General features: G+C 42.6%; 1 protein-coding gene across 1 annotated transcript in view; it reads left to right on the top strand.

The window, feature by feature from the left end:
• The window catches only part of DGKH (diacylglycerol kinase eta), a 266,884-nt gene that overhangs the window by 153,460 nt on the left and 91,610 nt on the right, over positions 1-21,814 (top strand). The window contains exon 5 of the mRNA XM_054013968.1: positions 21,442-21,546. Coding sequence (XP_053869943.1) covers positions 21,442-21,546 — 105 coding nt within the window. The remainder of the gene's footprint in view (positions 1-21,441; positions 21,547-21,814) is intronic.

Raw genomic sequence — 21,814 nt, forward strand, 5'->3', positions numbered from 1 at the left:
TGACTAATGTGCATCCCCAGAATTTGGTCTAACAAATATTGTGTTACTGATGATGAAAAATGGTTTTACAAGTGAGATGCTGAAATAAAGAAGAAGTTAATATACTGGGGAAAAAATCTCTTACAAAAGAGGCCTTTCTTTATCTGTCAACACAGAAGGAATCTTCTGGATGCCAAAAACAATCCTATGACTAACTTAGGGCATGTCTACACTGCCCCACAGTTCTAACTACAGGGATTTGAATAGCAGTATGCACAAAAGTGCTACACTGTAACTACCCCATGTGGACCCAGTAGGCACGAACTAAAAGATTGTTCTTCAAGAAGTATCCCTGTGGGTGCTCCATTTAAGGTAGTCATGCGCCCCTGTGCTTGCCACCAGAGATTTGTAGTAGTGCTTGATTGGGTCGCATATGCACTGTCTCTGCCTTACAGTGCCTCAGGCAGTTATAAGCACTGTGCGACCAAACCTCCCCCACCCCCACCCCCCACCCCCCCCCAGTTCCTTCTCTGCTGCCTTTGGCTTGAGTCGGAGCACTTAGGAGTGCCTCGGTACCCAGCCTAATAGCATTCAGTTAAAAGTTAATTGTCGATTATCTTATAGTTACCTTTCTTTTCTGTTTATTTTACTTCCCTTTTATTAAAAAAATACTCTCATATTAGGAAATTAAGTTTCAATTGTTAGTGACCCTTTCGAGTAGAGTAGTTGTTCTCCCTTCTGGGGAAAAAGCCTTCTCTGAGGGACATGCCCAGTTCCCTGGGTTTTAAACTCTGCCTTACGTGCAGACTCTCTATTCCAGTCTCTGATGGGAACTCGCGGTGTGTCCCTGCCTTGGTGAGTCACACATCCCACAGAAGTGCTCACATTGCCATAACCTGAAAGCCTGCACCAGGAAGACGAGAGACTTGCAGTTGAAACTCTTTATGATGGAGAAATCTCTGCGCTGGGCGTCTGAGCCCAAATCATGGACTCCCCTTGGACAGTGGTCTCCTACAGAAGCCTCCTATCCACCCTCCCTCCCCGTCCCTCTGCAAAGACCCTGCTCATGAATATCTGCTATGACAGGAGGTAAACCACCTCATACACCTAGGTGCAGTAGAACCAGTACCAATACAACACAGAGGGAAGGGATTCTATTCAGATTACTTCCTAACCCAGAAAAAAACTGGAGGATGGAGGCCTAGTTTCGACTTACAAAAACTCAATGAATTTCTGAAGACCCAGCGCTTCAGGATGATCACATGAGCAACCATAATTCCAGCACTGGAAAGAGGGGACTGGTTCTCAGCCCTCGATCTCCAGGTCACATATTTTCATATAACAATATATCCCTCAAACAGGAGGTTCCTTGGGTTTGTTTTAGGAGCAGACCACTTTCAGTACAAAATACTGCCCTTTGGGTATTTTTGCTGGTGGCAGCTCACCTCCACAGATAAGGGATCATAATATTCCCCTATTTGAATGATTGTTTACTGAAAGCATTGACTCAACAAGGGGCACTAGGAGCTACTCAAAACACAGTAGCTCTTTTCACATGTCTAGACTTACAAATAAACGCACAAAAATCAACATTAGAACCTGTGCAGAAAATGGAGTTCATCGAAGCCTGCCTTAGTTTTCTGGAGGCTACAGCCTTTCTGCCCTGACAACAATTCACAGCTTTACTCACAACGTTAGACAGTCCGCAGACATTGGCCAGGGCTTGCCTACAACTATTGGGCCACACGTCCACAACAATGTTCATCGTTAAATATGCCAGACTGCACATGTGATGCCGGCAAGCCTGTCTCTGAACAGTCTATGTTCTGCACAGACACAGCATAAACAAATGTCTTATGATGCCAAACAAAGTAAAAGACTCCTACGGTGGTGGACATGACCAAACAAGGTTTGTGCAGGAGTCCCCTTTTTACACAACCCTCCAATGGTGATGATCACTAGACATTTCCCTATTAGGTTGAGGGGCCCACGTGCAGACTCACACTATCCAAGACTGTAGGTCCCCATCAGAATTCCTCTTACATATAAACCTACTGGAGCTGTAGGCGATGCACAATACATGCTCCCATTTCCTACCTATGATCAAGAACAAAACCAGAAAGATCCTTACAGACAACGATGCTTGCATGTTCTCTATAAACCAGTAACGGGGGGATATGTTCACATTACCTATGAATGGAAGCCATGCTACTTTGGACCTGGTGAATTAGCCACAACATCGACATCTCAGGATGTCAGAACACCACTGCAGATGCACTATGCAGAAAATTCTCCCAGGATCACGAATGAGAAATGGACCCTTGAGTACTACTGAATATTTTCAGACAGTGGGAGTTCCCAACTGTAGAGCTCCTCAGGACAACACAAAATGCCAAAAGTCCACAGTTCTGCTCCAGAGCAGGATTGGGTCCCCATTCTCTGGGCGATGCCTTTCTCATCAAATGGGACACACCCCTACTGTGCACCTTCCCACTGACCCCTCTTCTATCATGAGTCATACACAAAATCAGAATGGACAATTCCAAAGTCATCTTGATAGCCCTCATGTGGATCTAGCAAACCGTGGTTCCTTTACCTAATAATAATCTATGGAGATATACCTATCTCATAGAACTGAGAAGGGACCCTGAAAGGTCATGGAGTCCAGCCCCCTGCCTTCACTAGCAGGACCAAGTACTTATTTTTGCCCCAGATCCCTAAGTGGCCCCCTCAAGGATTGAACTCACAATGCTGGGTTTAGCAGGCCAATGCTCAAACCACTGAGCTATCCCTCCCCCCCCCCACGATGGCTGTGTGCCCATCACACACTCTTCCTCTTCTACCTCATCATCTCTCACAAGATGTGGACCAGGTTCACTATCTGAACCTGAAAAGACTCCACCTCAAGACGTGGCTATTCCATGGCTCTGAGAAGCCAAAATGACCTGCTCAGAGGAAGTAAGGGACATTATTTTAAACAGTCATAGACCAACTACTCGACATACCTACCTACACAAATGGAAGTGTGATAAATGAAGGGAGGGGAGTAGCTCTCTTTTATGGACACCTAGCCAGCCAGTAGCTATAAAATCCCTCTTAGTAGCTGTTCTCTAATTGCTCTACCTGTAAAGCAAGGTAAATGGAAGTGAGTGGGCACCTGGCCAAAAGAGCCAATGGGAAGGTTAGAACTTTTTAAAATTGAAAAAAAAGACCCCCTTTGTCTGCCTGTCTGTTGTTCTCCCGGGGAAAGGTGGACAGGGCAGCAGCTTTGATGTAAGAAGGTTGGGCCAGGTATGAAAAAATCATCAGTATCCTACCTAGAAACTACTCATTTAAAATCCCAGATATGTAAGTAGATCAGGAAATGTCTAGGAAGACGCAATTAGGTTTATTCCTTTTATTTTGTTACGACTTATGGATTCCTCTGTGCTAACTCCAGGTGCTTTTGTTTTGCTTGTAACCTTTAAGCTGGACCTCAAGAAAGCTAATCTTGGTGCTTCATCCATGTAGTTGCTCTTTTACAATCTAGCAATAGCCTGAGTTCCCAGATGTATTTTCTTTCTTTTTTTTAAATTAATACATTTACCTTTTTTAAGAACAGAATTGGATCTTTGTGTCTTAAGAGGTTTGTGCACATGTTGTTTAATTAGCTGGTGGCAACAGTTGATTTCCATTTTTTTTCTCAGCTCTTCCATGGGGAGGGGGGGGAAAGGGAAGGGGGTGAAAGGGCTTGAGGTTACCCCCACAGGAAGGAATTCCCGAGTGTGCCTTCCTGGGCTCTCAAAGGGGTTCTTGGGTGGTGGCAGCATCTACCAATCCAAGGTCAGACAAAAGCTGTAACCTAGGGAGTTTAATACAAGCCTGGAGTGGCCAGTATTAATTTTTAGAATCCTTGTGGGCCCCTGCCTTCTGCACTCGAAGTGCCAGAGTGGGGAATTAGCCCTCACAGGAGACGGTTCACTATATGGGGCCAAAATAAATAAATCACACAGTCTACTTTCCTTTTCTTCTGATACTGGACTATATGTTGGAACATAAGAAATCGGGTCTCTCCATGAGTTCCGTCAGAGTACACCTTGCAGCTATCATGGCATTCCACCATAAGGTGGATGAGTTATTGATTTTCGCTCACCCAGCCACCAAGCATTTTCTTAAGGGCCTTTGTAATGTCTACCACAAAATACAAACCCCTACTCCATCATGGGAACTTAATGTACTGTTATAGGGCCATATTGGACCGTTTGAACCACCAGTGACATGTTCACTACTTCACCTTTCAATTAAGGGGGCCTTCCTTGTTGCCATCATGTCTGCCAAATTGGTGGGGGAGGTAGGGGCTTTCATGGCATACCTACCATACACAACATTCTTCAAAAATAAAGTTACCTTAAGACCGCATCCCAAGTTTTTAACTAGGTTGACACCTCATTCCATCTGAAACACCTCATTCATTTCCCATCGTTCTTCCTGAAACCCCATGGGAATAAACAAGAAGCAGTACTCCAAACCCTGGACGTAAAAAGGACGCTGGTCTTTTACATCAAGAGAACAAAGGCTTTTTTAAAATCACCAAAATTATTCCTCTCTATCACAGCATGCTCAAAAGGAGGCACCATATCTAAACAGAAACTAAATGAATCTCTGGATGCATTGACTTTTGCTGTCGTCAACAACGGCTTAAATCCCCAGCGGGGACCCACACACGCTCCACCAGAGCTCTAGCTGCTTCAATAACTTTCCTTAACAATGTCCCCATCGTGGATGTGATGGGTTCGGTCACAGAGACCCCCTTGGGACTGTCATCTGAAGTGCTGAAATTACTTCTGAGCCCATTTTCCCTGATGGCTTAGGACTCCAGAACCCTGCCTTGGTGAGCCAGACATGCTAGTCTGCTGCAACACAGAGCCAGGTCTGAACCACGCCCCCAAAGCTGCAGGCTTTAACCAAAAACTGCTCAGCAGGTCACCTCTCTCCAGCACCCAGACACCCAGCTCCCAATAGGATCCAAACCCCAAATAAATCCATTTTACTCTTGTAACTTTAGCGCCCTCATGACCAAGATGGAGTCTGATCTGCAGGCAGCTCTGGCCAATAGACGGCACGTTCAGGAATACAGCAGGAAAAATCCCTTCCACCCCAGAGGCACCTGTTCCAAACCCACCCACAGGAAAAGCACAATGGATATAACAAAGGGAGATATTTATTTACAGAAGGATGAGAGGAGAAAAACAACAAGGGGAAATATAGGGGGAGCAGTAGAAAAGGGTTGCATCCAAACCAAGGCCCCACAGGCCCAGTGGTAGCACAGTCTGAGCAATGTGTCTGTACACACAGTTCAAGAGTTTAGGAGTCCTGAGAAAGTTCCAGTCCAGTGGGTTGCTCCTAGTCGTCTTCAGCTCCAGTGAACTTTCCCCAGCAAACCTCTCCGGTGCCCTCTTCTGCCGCTCTCTGCACTTAACTAGCTAGCAGCCTCCCTCCTTATTCTCAGTACAGAGTCAAAAGCCCCAGTACTCACAGCCCCATGCAGCTCTGGCCTGTCCTTCTCGAGAGATTCCTCCCTGGCACAGTGCTCCTCCTGGCTCCTGTCCTGGGGTGTCCCTGATTGGCCTCCCTGGCCTTCCCAGGCTTCAGGAAGGTTCTCTGCTGCTTCACTTTTTGAGGGCCTGCGGACTGTAGCCCTTTTCTCCTCCAGAGCCACACCCCTGAGTTTACCTCCTTTCTCTCATTGCTCCCCTCCCACCTAGAAAAAGATCTAAAGAGCCATGATCTCTAAACCCCAAAGGGGTTACACTCTGTATAAAGCTTATACAGGGTAAACTCATGAATTGCCCACCCTCTATAACACTGATAGAGAGATATGCACAGCTGTTTGCTCCCCCAGGTATTAATCACTTACTCTGGGTTAATTAATAAACAAAAGTGATTTTATTAAGTACAAAAAGTATGATTTAAGTGGTTTCAAGTAATAGTAGACAGAACAAAGTAAGTTACCAAGCAAAATAAAACAAAACATACAAGTCTAAGCCTAATACATTTAAAAAACTGAATACAGGTAAATCTCACCCTCAGAGATGTTCCAATAAACTTCTTTCACATGATTCCTTCTTAGTCTGGGCCAAATTCTTTCCCCTGGTATAGTTCTTGTTAGTTCCAGCTCAGGTGGTAACTAGGGGATTTCTCATGACCGCAGCCCCCTTTGTTCTGTTCCACCCCTTTTATATCTTTGGCACAAGGCAGGAATCCTTTGTCTCTCTCTGGGTTCCTACCCTTCCTTCTAAATAGAAAAGCACCAGGTTTAAGATGGATTCCAGTATCATGTGACATGTTCACATGTCCTGTGAGACTTCATTACTCACTGGCTGGCACCCACGTATACAGGAAGGCTTGCAAGTAAACAGCCATTTACAACCAATTGTTCCAGTTAATGGGCGCCATCAAGATCCTAAGCCACTATTAATGGCCTAATTGCATAATTATAATAGGACCTCAGAGTAATACTTCATATTTCTAGTTTTAGATACAAGAATGATACATTCATACAAATAGGATGAACACACTCAGTAGATTATAAGCTTTGTAATGATACCTTACAAGAGATCTTTTGCATGAAGCATATTCCAGTTCATCATATTCACACTTATAAACATACTTTCATAAAACAAATTGAGTGCAACATCACAATGGACATCTGCAAAGCACAACCTGGGTGTCAGCTCATACATTCATACAACATTATGCATTAGAGCTGCATTCATCGTCAGATGCTCCATTTGGACTTACCATCTTATCACCCACCATGACTACAACTTTGAAGCCCATTCCTTCCACTGACAGGCACTGCTGTACACTCACCTAAAGTGGAACACCTACAGGGACACTCCTCGAAGAAGAAGAGATGGTTACTCACCCTGTGCAGTAACTGAGGTTCTTAGTTTGGTTTTTTTGAGCTCTAGGTTCTTTAAAAGGAGTCTGCTTTTGAACATTTTTGTGTGTGTAAGTGTGCTTTTACGTTGTTTGTGAATATAACCAGTTAATACAATAAGTATGCTTTTATTGGGTGCTGTATATTGCAGACACTACAAAACTTTCTCTAGCCTTTTTATAAAGGAAAAGCTATTTAAAGACATCCAGGTAGTATAACAACCCTTCCCTTCTCCCTAAAAATCATCCCTATATTTATCATTGTAATCAGAATTACAGAACCAGAATTACAGAATTGCCAGGTGACCACTTACAAAATTTTACAGCAAAGGCTCCAGTACAATAAGGTACCTACCAGGTATGTGACTTAAAGCACACAACTTCATGGGATTAATGTTACATATGTGCTTAAGTACCTTGCTGAATCAGAGCCAGAATGCCTTTAACAGTAATATCACCAGTCAAGTGCAGATTTATCCCTCTTCAGACACCCAACCACCCTCCTTCCTGCTGCAGGCAAATTCTTGTTAACATGTATCTGAAATGCCGGGTGCCTCTCTAGGTTGTTCCAACTTTCAGTTCAAGTTCTACATGTACTGCTCACTTGCCTCTCTGTTGTTAGTTGCTGTCTGTTTAAAATATTTGTGACCTATAATATTGCGGAAAGTCTATGGCACTCTGTGCCTCAAAGCAACACCCTGGACCACCCCCATATTCACCACTGTCATATAATTATGATATGTTTTGTACAAAGTATGCCTTGTGAGGTATAATTTTTAAAAGTCTGGATCTGTTGAACATTAATATCCTGTTGGATTGTATGTGCTATCATTGTACGTGAAGATATGAAGTTTTACTATATGTGTGTTACTGAAATATGTTGTGAGTTTTGGAACACCCACAACCAGCCTTTCAGGTACAACAATTGAGTAGCCAGATGCGCTGATGGCCCAGTAAAGGGAATCCACACTTCCAGTGACTATGCCAGGATCTGTATACAATGGAGACTTCTCAGAAAGAGCACGTAGACAATGGAGAATGCTTGACCAATGGGGTCATGAGCATAGAGCTTTCCAGCAAGCTGGAAGAAACTATAAAAGAGGGGAAGTATCATCATCACTTAGCCTCATTCCTCCCACAACTCAACACCTAGAAACATGTCTGGAGGACAAAGATTTTGAACTGGGAAGGTGGTTTTGGGCTGAAGGAGAGTTCCAGCCTGTGTATTGAAGATCTGTAACTTGCTTGTACTATCTATCCGGGTGAGACACTGCTTGATTCAAATCCTGTTTAGTTTATAGAACTTAGACTGTGAATTTTTTATTTTTTATGTAACCGACTTTCATTTCTGTGCTTATTACTTATAATCACTTAAAATCTATCTTTCTGTAATTAATATATCTGTTTTATATTTTACCTAAAACAGTGTGTTTTGGTTGAAGTGCTTAGGAAACCTGCTCGGGTTATAAAGCAAGGGTAGGCAACCTTTCAGAAGTGGTGTGCCGAGTCTTCATTTATTCACTTTAATTTAAGGTTTCGCGTGCCAGTAATACATTTTAACGTTTTTAGAAGGTCTCTCTCTGTAAGTCTATATTATGTAACTAAACTATTGTTGTATGTAAAGTAACCAAGGCTTTTAAAATGTTTAAGAAGCTTCATTTAAAATTAAATTAAAATGCTGATCTTACACCGCCAGCCTGCTCAGCCCGCTGCCAGCCTGGGGTTCTGTTCACCTAGACCGGCAGTGGGCTGAGCGGGGCCTGCGGCGGGACGCCGGCTGGCAAGGGGCTGGCAGCCGGGACCCCAGACCTGGGGGGGGTGTTCAGGGGTTAGGGCAGAGGGCTGGGAGTGTGGGACCCGTCCCTACCTCTTCTCTGCCTTCTCTACGGAGCAGGGAGCATGCTGCCACTCGTCCCCCTCTCCCTCGCAAGGGCCATCAGCTGATCGGCGCATGGAAGGAGAGGAGGAGGGTCAGGAAAGCACCACACTGGGGGAAGAAGCAGGGGAGGGGGGGAGCTTGGCTGCCACAGGACCAAGCTTCTGCCTCCTGCCCCCACAAGGGAGAGCGGTGGGGGCTGAGTGGGGCTGGGGGCCAGGACTGCGGCAGGCAGCAGCGTGCCGTGTTTGGCACGCATGCTGTAGGTTGCCAATCTCTGTTATAAAAGCTGGTGTATGTCCACTTTCCTTTGTAGAAGTGGCGAACTTAATGAACTTACACTGGTCAGGCTTCTGACTAGTGCAAGACTAGTGCAAGGTGGTACAGTTTTGGGCTGCAAGGCTGGGAAGCTTGGGAGAATTGGCTGGAGCTTCTCTATTTAGTTCATTCATGGTTCATGAGAAGCATGTAACTCAGTTAGGTGTGTCCCTGCCTGTGGATGTCTGTATAAGTACAGTGCCTGACAAAGGTTTGTGGCTTAGCAACAGCGTCACTGTGTGAGAGGGCGCCCAGGTTGGTGGGACAGAGGGCTCAGTGGAACCACAGTTCAGGTTGCACCCTGGGAACACCTGTCACAATGTCCCAATTCAAATGCAGTATTGCCTACCCGAAAAATACAAGAAATATGAGTCAGACTTCAAAAAATCGAGATGCTTTTAAAAAACGGAACCATGTTTTGTGCTCTCTTTAGATTTTCTTAACCCCCCCCCCTTTTGTCTGTCCTCATCCCCTTCTAATATGTGTTAAAATTATAATGTTACCATCACTCACAAATTTATCATGAGTAATGCAATTTGGGGCTCTCATTGGAGGACCCAGCTGAGGTCAGGGCAACATTGTGCTGCTGTAAAAATGCATAGTATGACAGACTGACAAAATCCTGCAATATCCTAGGCAAACCTTATGGGATTAAGTTAAACCTTATTGAATTAGGTTTAATACCTTTGGTGTCCATTGTATTAAAAATGCAGTTGTGCATTGTGGAATTATATGTTACTCCTCTAGGAGGAGAGGGATGCTAATGTAATTTTTTTGGTTATTAGCTCCTTTGAAGCCACCCCGTGGAGAGGTTCACTTATAATAGTTCAAACTGGGTTCTCCGGGCAGACTAAAAGAATTTTTGGATGAATAGCTGGATAAGGGCTGGAACGGACCTCGAGAAGTCATCAGGTCCAGCCCCCTGCACTGAGACAGGACCAGCTAAACCTAGAATATCCCTGACAGGTGTTTGTCCAACCTGTTCTTAAAAACCTCCAATGACGGGGATCCCACATCCTCCCTTAGAAGCATGTCCCACAGCTTAACTACCCTTATAGTCAGTTGATCATTATCCTCTTTATAACACAAGTGGTCCCTCAAGAAATTGGTCCTCATGTGCATCTGTTGCAGATGGTGTTTCCTGTAGGTAGACCTTTTTGTGACATGTCACATTAACCAATGCCAGAGGTTCTGCTCCAGAGGAGATGTGAGTCTGGGATCCCTCTGGGATGCCTTTCTTATCACTTGGGCTCCTGATTGACGTACGCCTTTCCACAGGCATCCAGGGTTTTGAGGAAACTGAAGCAGGACACAGGTCAGGTCATCATGATATCCCCACTATCAGCCAGGCAGTTTTGTTACTCAGACCTTGTGAACATATCAATATGGCAACTCATCTTGCAGAACTATGGCCAGATCCTGCACCTGGATTCATCATCCCTGCACCTGATAGAGCCTGGATGCTGGCTTGCTGATGTTTATAGAAAGAATTGCTATGCTGCAGTTCAATTCATCTTGCTTCAAAGCAGGAAACCCTCAACCAGACTGACATACAGTGCCAAACATTAAAGGTTTTCTGTCTAGCCAGCACAGCATCAGCCTTTGCTGGTAGCAGCCTTGATTCCAGTTAAACTGGACTATTTACTTCATCTGAAACAATCAGGTCTGTCCCTTAGCTTAATACAGGTACACTTGACAGCAATTTCTGCAAACTGTCCTCTTATACAAGAGGCTACACTGACTTTTCATACCCTGTAGTGGCGAGATTCCTCAAAGGGCTCACATGTTTTCTCACGGGTCTAGGATCCCCTTGCATTCTGGGACTTTAACTTAATGTGAACTGGACTGAGCCACTGGCTATCTGTTCTGTTTACCACCTGTTGATGAACACAGTCTTTTTAGAGGCCATCACATCCGGTGTGACAACAACCAGGCCCTCCTGGTACTCCCCTTTACATTAGCTTTCACAAGGATAGAGTCACTTTCATGCCTCATTTGAAGTTTCTGTCTAGGGTGGTTTCCGACTTCCACTTCAATCAGTCTGTTCACCTCCCAGTTTCCTTCCCTAAACCTCATTCTACCCCAGGTGAATTGAAACTTCACACATTGGACGCCACAAAAACATTGCCATTTTATTTGGCTAGGACCAAGCCATTCATATGCACACCTAGTCTCTTTTGTGGCATTTGATGAAAGGGTTAAGAAGCAATCCGTATCATCCCAGAGCTTAAGTGGGTCTTGGACTTTGTCAGGACTTGTTACATTTTGGTTAAGAAAGATCCACTTGGACAGGTTAGAGCTCATTCCACTAGGGCTCAGGCAGCCTCTGTGACCTCCTTAGGTAACATCCCCATACTGGATATATGTAGAGTAGCAACATGGAGTTTGATTCACAACTTCAATTTACCACTGATTGTTTGCTGGCAGAAGTTTCCAGGGTGGTTTTGATAGCGCTATTGTACAGTCACTCCTCAACTGGGTGGGAAATGGCTTTCTTGTCCTGCAAGAATTTTCAAGATTTCAAAATTTTTCTCATCCCAAATTGGGACAAAAAAATTCAACTCAAACTTTTGCAGACCCCTCTCCCTCCCACACACACACAAAGGGATTGGGTCAATCAAAATTATTTGTTTTTTAATAATTTCAAAATGTTTTGTTTTCAATTTGACCTTTTACATTTAAAAAAACCCTTTTTTAACCTTTAATAAACTTAAATTTCAAAATGTAGTTTCGAACTGAGAAGGAAACTTTTTGGTAAGAAAATTTCAAAACAGGACATTTTAACAATCTCAAAACATTTTTTCAATATTTTTTCAAAATGGGAAATTTATACTTATGACTCAGTCTTCAAGGTCATTCAGCAAGTTAGCGAACCCAAGAGTCCTCATTTTCAGATCTCCTGTTCTAACCATTAGGCTTCCTGCTTCTCAGTTAAGGCTCCTAAGCTGCTTGGGGCTAATCTTTTAGGAACTTTGGGAAACTTTACCCTAGAGTGGAGAAACAGAGATACAGTTTATTGTAATAGCATTTCCAGTGCCTACTTTTGGCTTTTAATGTGTTCCAAATATTTTTTCCCTGAATTATTGTACCCTAATAGAATGAAAAAGTCAGTGGGATGTTTCTGTGCTTTTGTGACTACCATGGGTACAATTGTTGCTTTTATGTATCCAATACTGTGTGCAAACTCTGTACAATGATTTACTTTTACAAATCCAAAAGGGCTGTGTGACTAACTGGAAAAATGTCTGTATTACTTTTTAAAAAATATTATAATGATTCTGTTTCCCCCTTCAATTTGGTATTGTTACCTGCCTGAGTGCATAGAGTTAAATCAAAGGAGGCTGTAGAGGGGGATTATTTTATCAAGGAACCCAGGAAAGGTAAAACAATGACCTAGGTAAGACACATTCCTTCAAACAATAGGAAAGTTTATAGATGTGAAGAGGGATTCTTCAGCCGAGACTGTGGCAACAGGGCTGTTTGCCAAGGCTGAGAATCTGGAGATCAAAAACATTGATCTGTTAAAGACAGAGAGGGGGGATTTGGTCAGAGGTTGGGCAGAAAGTGTCAGTGAAAAGGCTGACAGGGTGGCTGAGAAACCAAGACAGAGGCAGTGGCGGATTAGCCAGTGGACCTCAGGGGCCCCAGCCAACTGCAGGGACCTGGAAAAAATCTGCTGATGGAGGCAGAAGCCCGGAGCCCCGGCCGCCTGGCAGATGGGCGGGGGAAGACCCCACATCCCAACCCCGATATGCGGCAGCAGCCGTGGGACGGGGGAAGCTCCCCCAGCAGCTCCTGTCCTTGGTAGTAGTTGTGGGATGGGGAAAGCCCTCTCCCCCCCCTCCCGCCCCCGCAGCATCCATCCCCTTCCCCGACAGAAGCTATGGAGTGGCAGGACAAGCTCCAGCACCCTTCCGTCCCTGGCAGAAGCATGGGGGATGGTAGGGGAAGTCCCAGCACCCAGACCCCCGCTGCAGCCCTGGGACGGGAGGAGCTCTCACTCCCCAATGTGGCCCCGGGGCCATAGTGCAGGGACAGAGCTTCTCCGGTCTTGGGGCTGCAGTGGGGAGGGGGCAAAAAGGAGCAAAAGGGGTTGTGAGCCTGCAGTGGGGGGAGAATTGGGGGGGACCCTGGGTGGAACAGGGATGGGCCCTGGGGAAGGGCAGAAAGGGGTGAGGCTGCAAGCAAGGCCACAGGCAGAAGGGATGGAACGGGGGTGGGTGCCCCCACTTACTCTGGCTCAGGGCCCCAGGAAACCTTAATCCACCTCTGCAGAGAGGAACCTGGGTGCAAGCAGTGTCTGCTGTTTCTCCCCACTCAAAGATGGGGAATAAGCCAGATCCGCCTGAGCTACAGATGAAAAGGCTAAGCTTAGCAGAGGAAATGTGTGTGTGTGTAGGACTCTTTAGTTATTTAAAATCTGTGTTTCTAAGTGCTGTGTACCTTCTGGGCAAAATAAATCATGGCTTTGTTTTGAAGAAGCTGTTTCTGTATTGCTGCAAACATATGCCATAACAGCCTTTCAAAGTGAAATCCTGGCAGGATCCAGTCCCTGTTGGACCTGCTAACTGAATCACAGTTGGTAACCAGGGGGCTGTAATCCAGGTCTTGATCTGAGGATGGACAAATTGTGGAATTTCATTTCAGGACAATTCCAGAATACATAAAGGCTTAAGGCCTCATGCCTGTAGAGGATGCACTCAAAGAAACTCCCAAGAAAGGACAGTGTGCAGCTAGTCCAGTAACAGTGAGCTGAATGATGAATATGTGTTTTCTCCATCTGCCTAGTACAAATAGAAAATATTAAATATAATGGTAACACTTTAAGCATCCATTTAATAATGGATTGCAGCTAAATTAGAGTGATAACTATGACAGCCATATAAATAACAAACAGGCTAATTGTGATCAGTGTGCTACAGTGAATACTAAACAAATTTAAGATTGGCCATGTCAAGTGATAGTAGTGTAATGCCTGCGAGTAGTAATTTAAAGCACTGTAAAGTTTTTCAGTGTAAATATCATGTTCCCGGAAGTTGAGTGTTTTGCCATGACTACTGTCTCCCCCTGTGAGCTGTTTACACTGTTATTTTTCTTAATTAGCATATGCTGTGTTTGTGCTTTCTGAATTGTTTTTTCCCTTTGCCTATGATTGATGATGATATCAGTCAGCGCTGCTGATATACCTGTTTCAAAACAATGATGGCAGTTCCTAATGGTGGTTTTATGGTATTAGGGTCACTATAAGACAGGATATGCTGAGACAATAAAAATTAGTTGTGAGTATGATTACAGCAAGGAGGGAAGCTGCAAAGCAGATTCAAAATTCCAGAAGACCTGCAAATGAGTCAGCATTCTCATTGCAATATTGACAATACAATTACAATATCACATATTGTATTTTGTGGAAGTGCATAAATATTCTAGGCAGTGTTTTACATACAAGGAGTTGGAATAGGGGCAGGGAGGGGGTGGAGTTGGGGTGGGGACTTTGGGGAAGGGGTTGGAATGGGGGCGGGGAAGGGGTGGCGTAAGGTTGGGGCCTCATGGAAGGGGTGGAGTGAGGGTGGGGCTGGGGGCAGTGGGGATGGTGGTTTTTGTACCTTTATATGAAAATGTGTCAGTGATGCGGCCCTCAGGCCAATGTACTAGTCCTCATGTGGCCCTTGTGGTGATTTGAGTTTGACCTAAATGTATACTTTGCCTCAGTTTTCAATAAGGGTAATGAGGAGTTTAGGGGTAGTGGCAGGAATGGAAATGAGGATATGCAAATAGAAATTATCACATCGAGGTGGAAGTCAAACTCAAACAGCTTCATGGGACCAAATTGGGGTATCTGGATAATCTCCATCCAAGAATACTAAAGGAACTCTCGTATGAAATTGCAAGTCCATTAGCAAGGATTTTTAATGAATACAATAAGTCGGGGGTTGTACCCTATTACTGGAGAATTGCTAATATAATACCCAATTTTAAGAAAGGAGAAAAAAGTGATCCAGGAAACAACAGGCCTGTTTGATCTCAATCATATTGAGGTCTTGAAAGAAATTTTTAAAGAGAAAGTTGTTAAGGACCTAGAGGTCAACAGGATTTGGTATAAAATATAACATGGTTTTATAAAACTGGATCATGCCAGACGAACCTGATCTTTTTCTCTGAGAAGATTTTTTAGACAAAGGAAATGCAGTAGATTTCAGTAAGGCTTTTGATACAGTTCCACACTGGAAATTATTAGTTAAATTGGAGAAGATGTGGATTAATATGAAATATGGGTAAGGAACTGGTAAAAGGGGAGATTACAACAGGTTATACTGAAAGTGGAACTATCAGGCTGGAGGGAGGTTACTAGTGGAGTTTCTCAAGGATTGGTTTTAGGACCAATCTCATTTAACATTTTCATTACTGACCTGGGCACAAAAAGTGGTAGTGTGCTAACAAAATTTGTGGATGAGACAAAGTTGGGAGGTATTTCCAATATGAGGAGGACCGGAATATCATTCAGGAAGATCTGGACAATCTTGAAAACTGGAGTATAGAAATGGGATGAAATTTAATAGTGCAAAGTGGAAAGCCATGAATTTAGGGATTAACAATAAGAACATAAGAATGGTCATACTGGGTCGGACCAAAGTCCATCTAGCCCAGTATCCTGTCTTCTGACAGTGGCCAATGCCAGGTGCCCCACAGGGAATGAACAGAACAAGTAATCATCAAGTGATCCATCCCCTGTCGCCCATTCCCAGGTTCTGGCAAACAGATGCTAGGGACACCATCCCTGCCCATCCTGGCTAATAGCCATTGATCGACCTATCCTCCATGAATTTATCTAGTTCTTTTTGAACCCTGTTATAGTCTTGGACTTCACAACTTCCTCTGGCAAAGAGTTCCAGAGACTGACTGTGCATTGTGTGAAAAAATATTTCCTTGTGTTTGTTTTTAACCTGCTGCCTATTAATTTCATTTGGTGATCCCTAGTTCCTTGTATTATGAGAAGGAGTAAATAACACTTCCTTATTTACTTACTCCACACCAGTCATGATTTTATAGACCTCAATCATATTCCCCCTTAGTCATCTCTTTTCCAAGCTGAAAAGTCCTAGTCTTATTAATCACTCCTCATAAGGAAGCTGTTCCATACCCCTAATCATTTTTGTTGCCCTTTTCTGAACCTTTTCCAAGTCCAATATATCTTTTTTTGAGAAGGGGCAACCACAGGTACATGCAGAATTCAAGATGTGGGCATACCACGCATTTATATAGAGGCAATATGATATTTTCTATCCCTTTGTTAATGATTCCCAGCATTCTGTTTGCTTTTTTGACTGCCACTGCATATTGAGTGGATGTTTTCAGAGAACTATCCACAATGAATCCAAGATCTCTTTCTTGAGTGGTAATAGGTAATTTAGACCCCATCATTTTATATGTATAGGTGGGATTATGTTTCCCAATGTGCATTACTTTGCATTTATCAACATTGAATTTCATCTGCCATTTTGTTACCCGGTCACCCAGTTGTGAGAGATCCTTTTGTAGCTCTTTGCAGTCTGCTTGGGACTTAACTATCTTGAGTAGTTTTGTATCATCTGCAAATTTTGCCACCTAACTGTTTACCCCTTTTTCCAGCCAATGTGTTGGGGCCATGAAAAAGACTAATGTCTAAGAAAGATGAGTTCAAACTGGAACAGGTGCAGAGAAGGGCTACAAGAATGATCAGAGCAATGGAGAAAAGACTCAAAGAGCTTGACTTGTTTAGCCTAACCAAGTGAAGGCTGAGGGGAAATATGATTCCTCTCTATATATACATCAAAGGGATAAAAAACGGAGGGAGAGGAGTTATTTAAGTTGAGTGCTAATGCTGACACATGAATAAATGGATATAAACTGGCCATCAATAATTTTAGGCTTGAAATTAGACGAATGGTTCTAATCAACAGAGGAGTGAAGTTCTGGAACAGTTGTCTAAGGGAAGCAGTGGGGGCAAAAAACCTAACTAGCTTCAAGACTGAGCTTGATAAGTTTATGGAGGGGATGGTATGGTGAGACTACAGTGGCGTGTAGCAAATATCCCCAGTGGCTGGAGATGGGACACTAGACGGGGTGGACTCTGAATTATTACAGAGAATTCTTTCCCAGGTATCTGGCTGGTGGGTCTTGCTGACATGCTCAGTGTCCAACTGATCACCATATTTAGAGTCGGGAAGGAATTTCCCCCCCTCTCAGATAGGCAGAGACCCTGTGGGCTTTTGCCTTCCTCTGCAGCATGATGCACAGGTCACCTGCTGTTTTAAACTAGTGTAAATATCGGAATCTCTGTAACTTGAAGTCTTTAAATCATGATTTGAGGACTTCAGTAATATAGCCAGAGGTTATGGGTCTATTATAGGAGTGGGTGGGCAAGGTTCTGTGGTCGGCAATGTGCAAGTCAGACTAGATGATCATGATGGCTCCTTTCGGCTTTAAAGTCTATGAGTCTCTCTCTCCTCCTATGGAGGCTGTTCCATTTCCCTAATCATTTTTGTTGCCATTTTTCGTACCTTTTCTCTTCCAATTCCAGGGAGATGAGAAAAAACATACAAATACAAATTGGGTAGGGATGCCCATCTGTGGAGTAAGAATTGAGTAACAATAGAAAGGAAACTAAATATGATGTTGGAGTGCAATACCATTGGAAAAAAGCCATTGATGAGATAATGTATTTGTATGTATACATTATATATATGTTCGTGGATAGCAGATGTGGTTGGGAGGATCTTGTAGAAGGTTTCTTCTGCCTGTTTCAAACTCTTTAGGCCTGATTGGATAGCCCTAATATTTTACTGAAATTGTTTTTATGTGAATTTTGTGTTGCTTCATGAAAACCTGTGATATTTGTAGTGAATGAATCATGTCCTAACAAGACTAAAATAGGGCATTCTTGATTTTTGTGGTTCCCAAAAAGATAGGAAAAGGATTTTTTATACCATGGGTAAAAGTTACAACAGAGTAATGAAATCTAACAAAGGATTAACACACTATTTAAGCCCCACTTAAGCCTTCTGTTTAAGAGCTTAGGAGGTATGGAGAACCATGGGTGAGTCATCTGTGCTGGGATACATTTTAACCATGTATGTTTCAACAAATTCTTAAGTTGCTTACTTTGAATTAGAAACCCGCAGACATTTACAGTGTGCACACTCACAAAGTAAGAAACTTTTTAAGTGTAAGCACCATATGCTAATTTTACGTATTTAGCCATGGGACCATGTGACATTACTCATGACATGCCTACATGGGGACATTCAGGAAGATTAAGCCAAATTAACTAGAGGTGTGAATTTAGAGTGCATTATTTTAAAGCACATTTAACAGCTGTGTAGATGCTCTCCTTCAGAAGTAAAATGGCTCTAGTTCACTTTAAAGTGAACTAAGAGCACTTTATTTCTGAATTAAAGCATCCACACGGCGGTTTAATGCACTTTAAATTCAGTCAAATGTAGTTGATTCAGCTTACCTTTTGTGAATATTACCATATAGAGGGGTCTTCAGCGTAGGCGCTGACTCTGTGAGTGCTCTGGGGCTGGAGCATCCACGGGGAAAAATTAGTGGGTGCTCTGCACCCACCGGCAGTCAAGTTCCCCTCCTCTTCCCCCCTTCTCCCCCCCCCCCCGAGTGCGTCGCGTCCACACTCCTCTGCCTACTTTCCAGCGCTTAGGACTTTCCAGGAGGGAGGGGGGAGGAGCGGGGATGCAACCCACTCAGGGGAGGAGGCGGGGCAGGGGTGGGGACTTTGGGGAAGGGGTGGAATGGGGGCGGTGCAGGGGTGGGGCCAGGGGCGGGGTCGAGCACCCACCAGGAACAGTGGAAGTCGGCGCCTATAGCCTTCAGTGTAAATGGAGAAGAGAAGGATGGCCTATTGTATGGTACATAAGATCATTCTCAACTCAGGAAACCCCTTAAGGATAGAGAGAACCTGAATTCATAGCTTCATTGCTTCTCTTGGTTTGAGGTCAGAAACTTAATGTTATTCCAGCATAGGTATTTTTATTTCATATAACATCAGGTTGTCTTTTTGTTTTGTATGTCTGGCTCCCTTACAATAACCAGACTGGCTGTTCCTTGAAGCTTGTTGTTGGAAGTGTGTGAAGCAGAAAGAATATAAGTAGATTAGTCTTCATAGCCTTTTACGTCCTGTATCTACAAATATGTGGGGCTCTTCCAACTTTCCAGTGTGTTTATTTTAATAGCTCTAATAATAATTTATCTAACATTCATATGTAGCCATCAATTGTATAACTTAATGACTCTGCTACAGCCTGCTGTAAGTTATATGAACAAATATTAAATAAAAACAGTATTGCTATAGGAATTTTGAGTTATTTTGGCAAAGAGACTTTTCGACTTTTTCACTTAAGGGATTCTATGTGAATGATATTACTAAAGATAAGACATCAGTGATATATGTATTTGATCTGTGTTTTTTTGGAAAGATTATCAAGAGTTTTTCAAGAAGAACTTTAAGGAGCAAAGGTAGTTAAATGTATTTTTGCATTAAATGTGTTTCACTACACTTTCTGTTGGTAGTCAGAAGGAAGGAATTGACATGAAATGCTCTGACCTAGCTGTGTGACTAAGGCAGCCTTGTCCTTCCTTTAAAGCTATAAATGCATATCTTTATTATGATATCATACAGTATATTGGGAAATAAAGACTGGGGGAAGTATTTGTACATATAATATCTATGAGTTCGATGAAGCCTGGTGCTTGTTATTGGAACCGGGGTTATATTATGGTTTAATGGCTTCTTTGTGCTTCATTTGATGAGCTGTCAGAAAAACATTTTGAAGTAATAAAGCATCCATTTGGCTCCTAACTAATGAGAGAAGCATTGCTCTTTGCATTAACTGTTATTCAGGAAGAGAAGTGGACAGATGTTAATAAGTCTTATCAAAAAAAGGGTGGGGAAGACTGAAGGAAATAGAAAACAGAGTGGAGTCCTTCAGTTTCATGTGCAGCTTGTACATTAAAAAAAAAAAAAAAAAGCTCAAAGGTTTTTGCTGCCCTTCCATGTGACTTGTAGTCTGCTGTATTTCAGTTAGGTTGCTTGTCAGATATATTAAAGTGCAGTTCAGTTTAATGAAGAACTGCATAGCACAAACCAGGAGCAGAGGCTATCTCGTGGTCACCGGGTGAGTAAAAACAGTTGTAAATAATTACTTACTAATAATGTATGTATTGTAAATGTTACAAGAACCTTATAACACCATGAGAGAAAATTAACAGTTTTCTTGTGGTTTATGCTGTTACTTTACTTAGATAATTTCCAAATGTAGGCAGTATGAACAATGAAATACATGTTCAGACTGAACAAGATTTTAGTTTTAGTTTTTAATTTTTGCAGAAGAAGCAAATGACTCTTCCTTTGATTACTTAAATTTTTATTTTAGATTCCTTCGTTGTTCTCAAAGCAACTACAATATCTATTTTAGTGCGGTGCTCAAAATAATTTCTGTGGGAGTTGGCTGATAGTTTTTGGTGCCTTACTGTTATTTTTAATTGTTTATCTACTAGTGGGGAAAGAAAAAAAACACCTTTACTCTGAATCTCCAAGATTCAGCAGTCTTCAGATTTCAAGATGAATACAGTGTCTAAGATCTAAATCCGGACTACTGAACCCCGCACAACATCAACCTGTTCCAAGAGTGCACCGAAGCACTGCATAGGCACCATTGCATAGGGTTTGAGCTGTTTGTTTTTTGCTCTGTGTCTTTTGATTGTACAGCTTGTGTAGGTGTAATCCTATATTAACTCATAAATCAAGTTTTTATATTTGATTACAACAATTATGTAAATACAATGTCATCACCAATGTAGGAATGAGAAATGCGCAGAATGTTTATGAATCTCCAGCTTTTGTTTATCAGTATGATTTGTCTTCGTCTACAGTAATTATAGACTTTGCAGTTGCTATAATGTTGTTATGAAACAGAACTGACATCTGTTTAAAATAATTTATGGAAAGATTTATTAGCCATTTTAGAGCTTTGCAGGGAGTTTTACATTTACATATGGATAAAGAGCTGAAAAAGAGACATAAATAATAATTTTTTTTAAAGCCCATATGAAAGCCTGATATAAATCCTGGGAATTTAAATTGAGAAAAGTTCACTTTACCATTTTAAAACAGTGATTAAAAAACAGCACACAACTCATTGATATTCAAGGTTTTGATTATCATACAGTTTTAGGGTGTGCATTTCACTTGCATCATCAGAGAGAAGAAAAATTGGCTTGTCAGATGTTACTTTCTGTAATGATCTCTCCTATCTATAATATTCAGAATCATTAAATTGAGAAGTCTCTTTCAGATAATCACTCCATTCCGGAGGCTAATATTGTGTGCTGAGAACAGAAAAGAGATGGAGGACTGGATCAGCTCACTGAAGTCTGTACAGTCTAGAGAACATTATGAGGTAAGATAATATCCCTTTCAGTGCATGTTGTTGTTCTTTCAGGATACATATTGATTTAATATACCAAGCTCTACAGTACACAGAACCCAAGACATACAGTCTTGTGGAGTGTGAAAAACCTGTAAGGTTAAAATGCAGTTTTTGTTAAATCTTTATTTTACTAGTACAATTCATGCTATTATGCTCTTGTTCTGGGGTTTTGAGACAGAGAGCTTTTAGTCTCCTTTCAATGTACTTCTCCGCATTGAATTTTCCAGCATAAATATGG

Source organism: Malaclemys terrapin, chromosome 1 (genome assembly GCF_027887155.1).
Source record: "Malaclemys terrapin pileata isolate rMalTer1 chromosome 1, rMalTer1.hap1, whole genome shotgun sequence".
NCBI classification, from domain to species: Eukaryota; Metazoa; Chordata; order Testudines; family Emydidae; genus Malaclemys; species Malaclemys terrapin.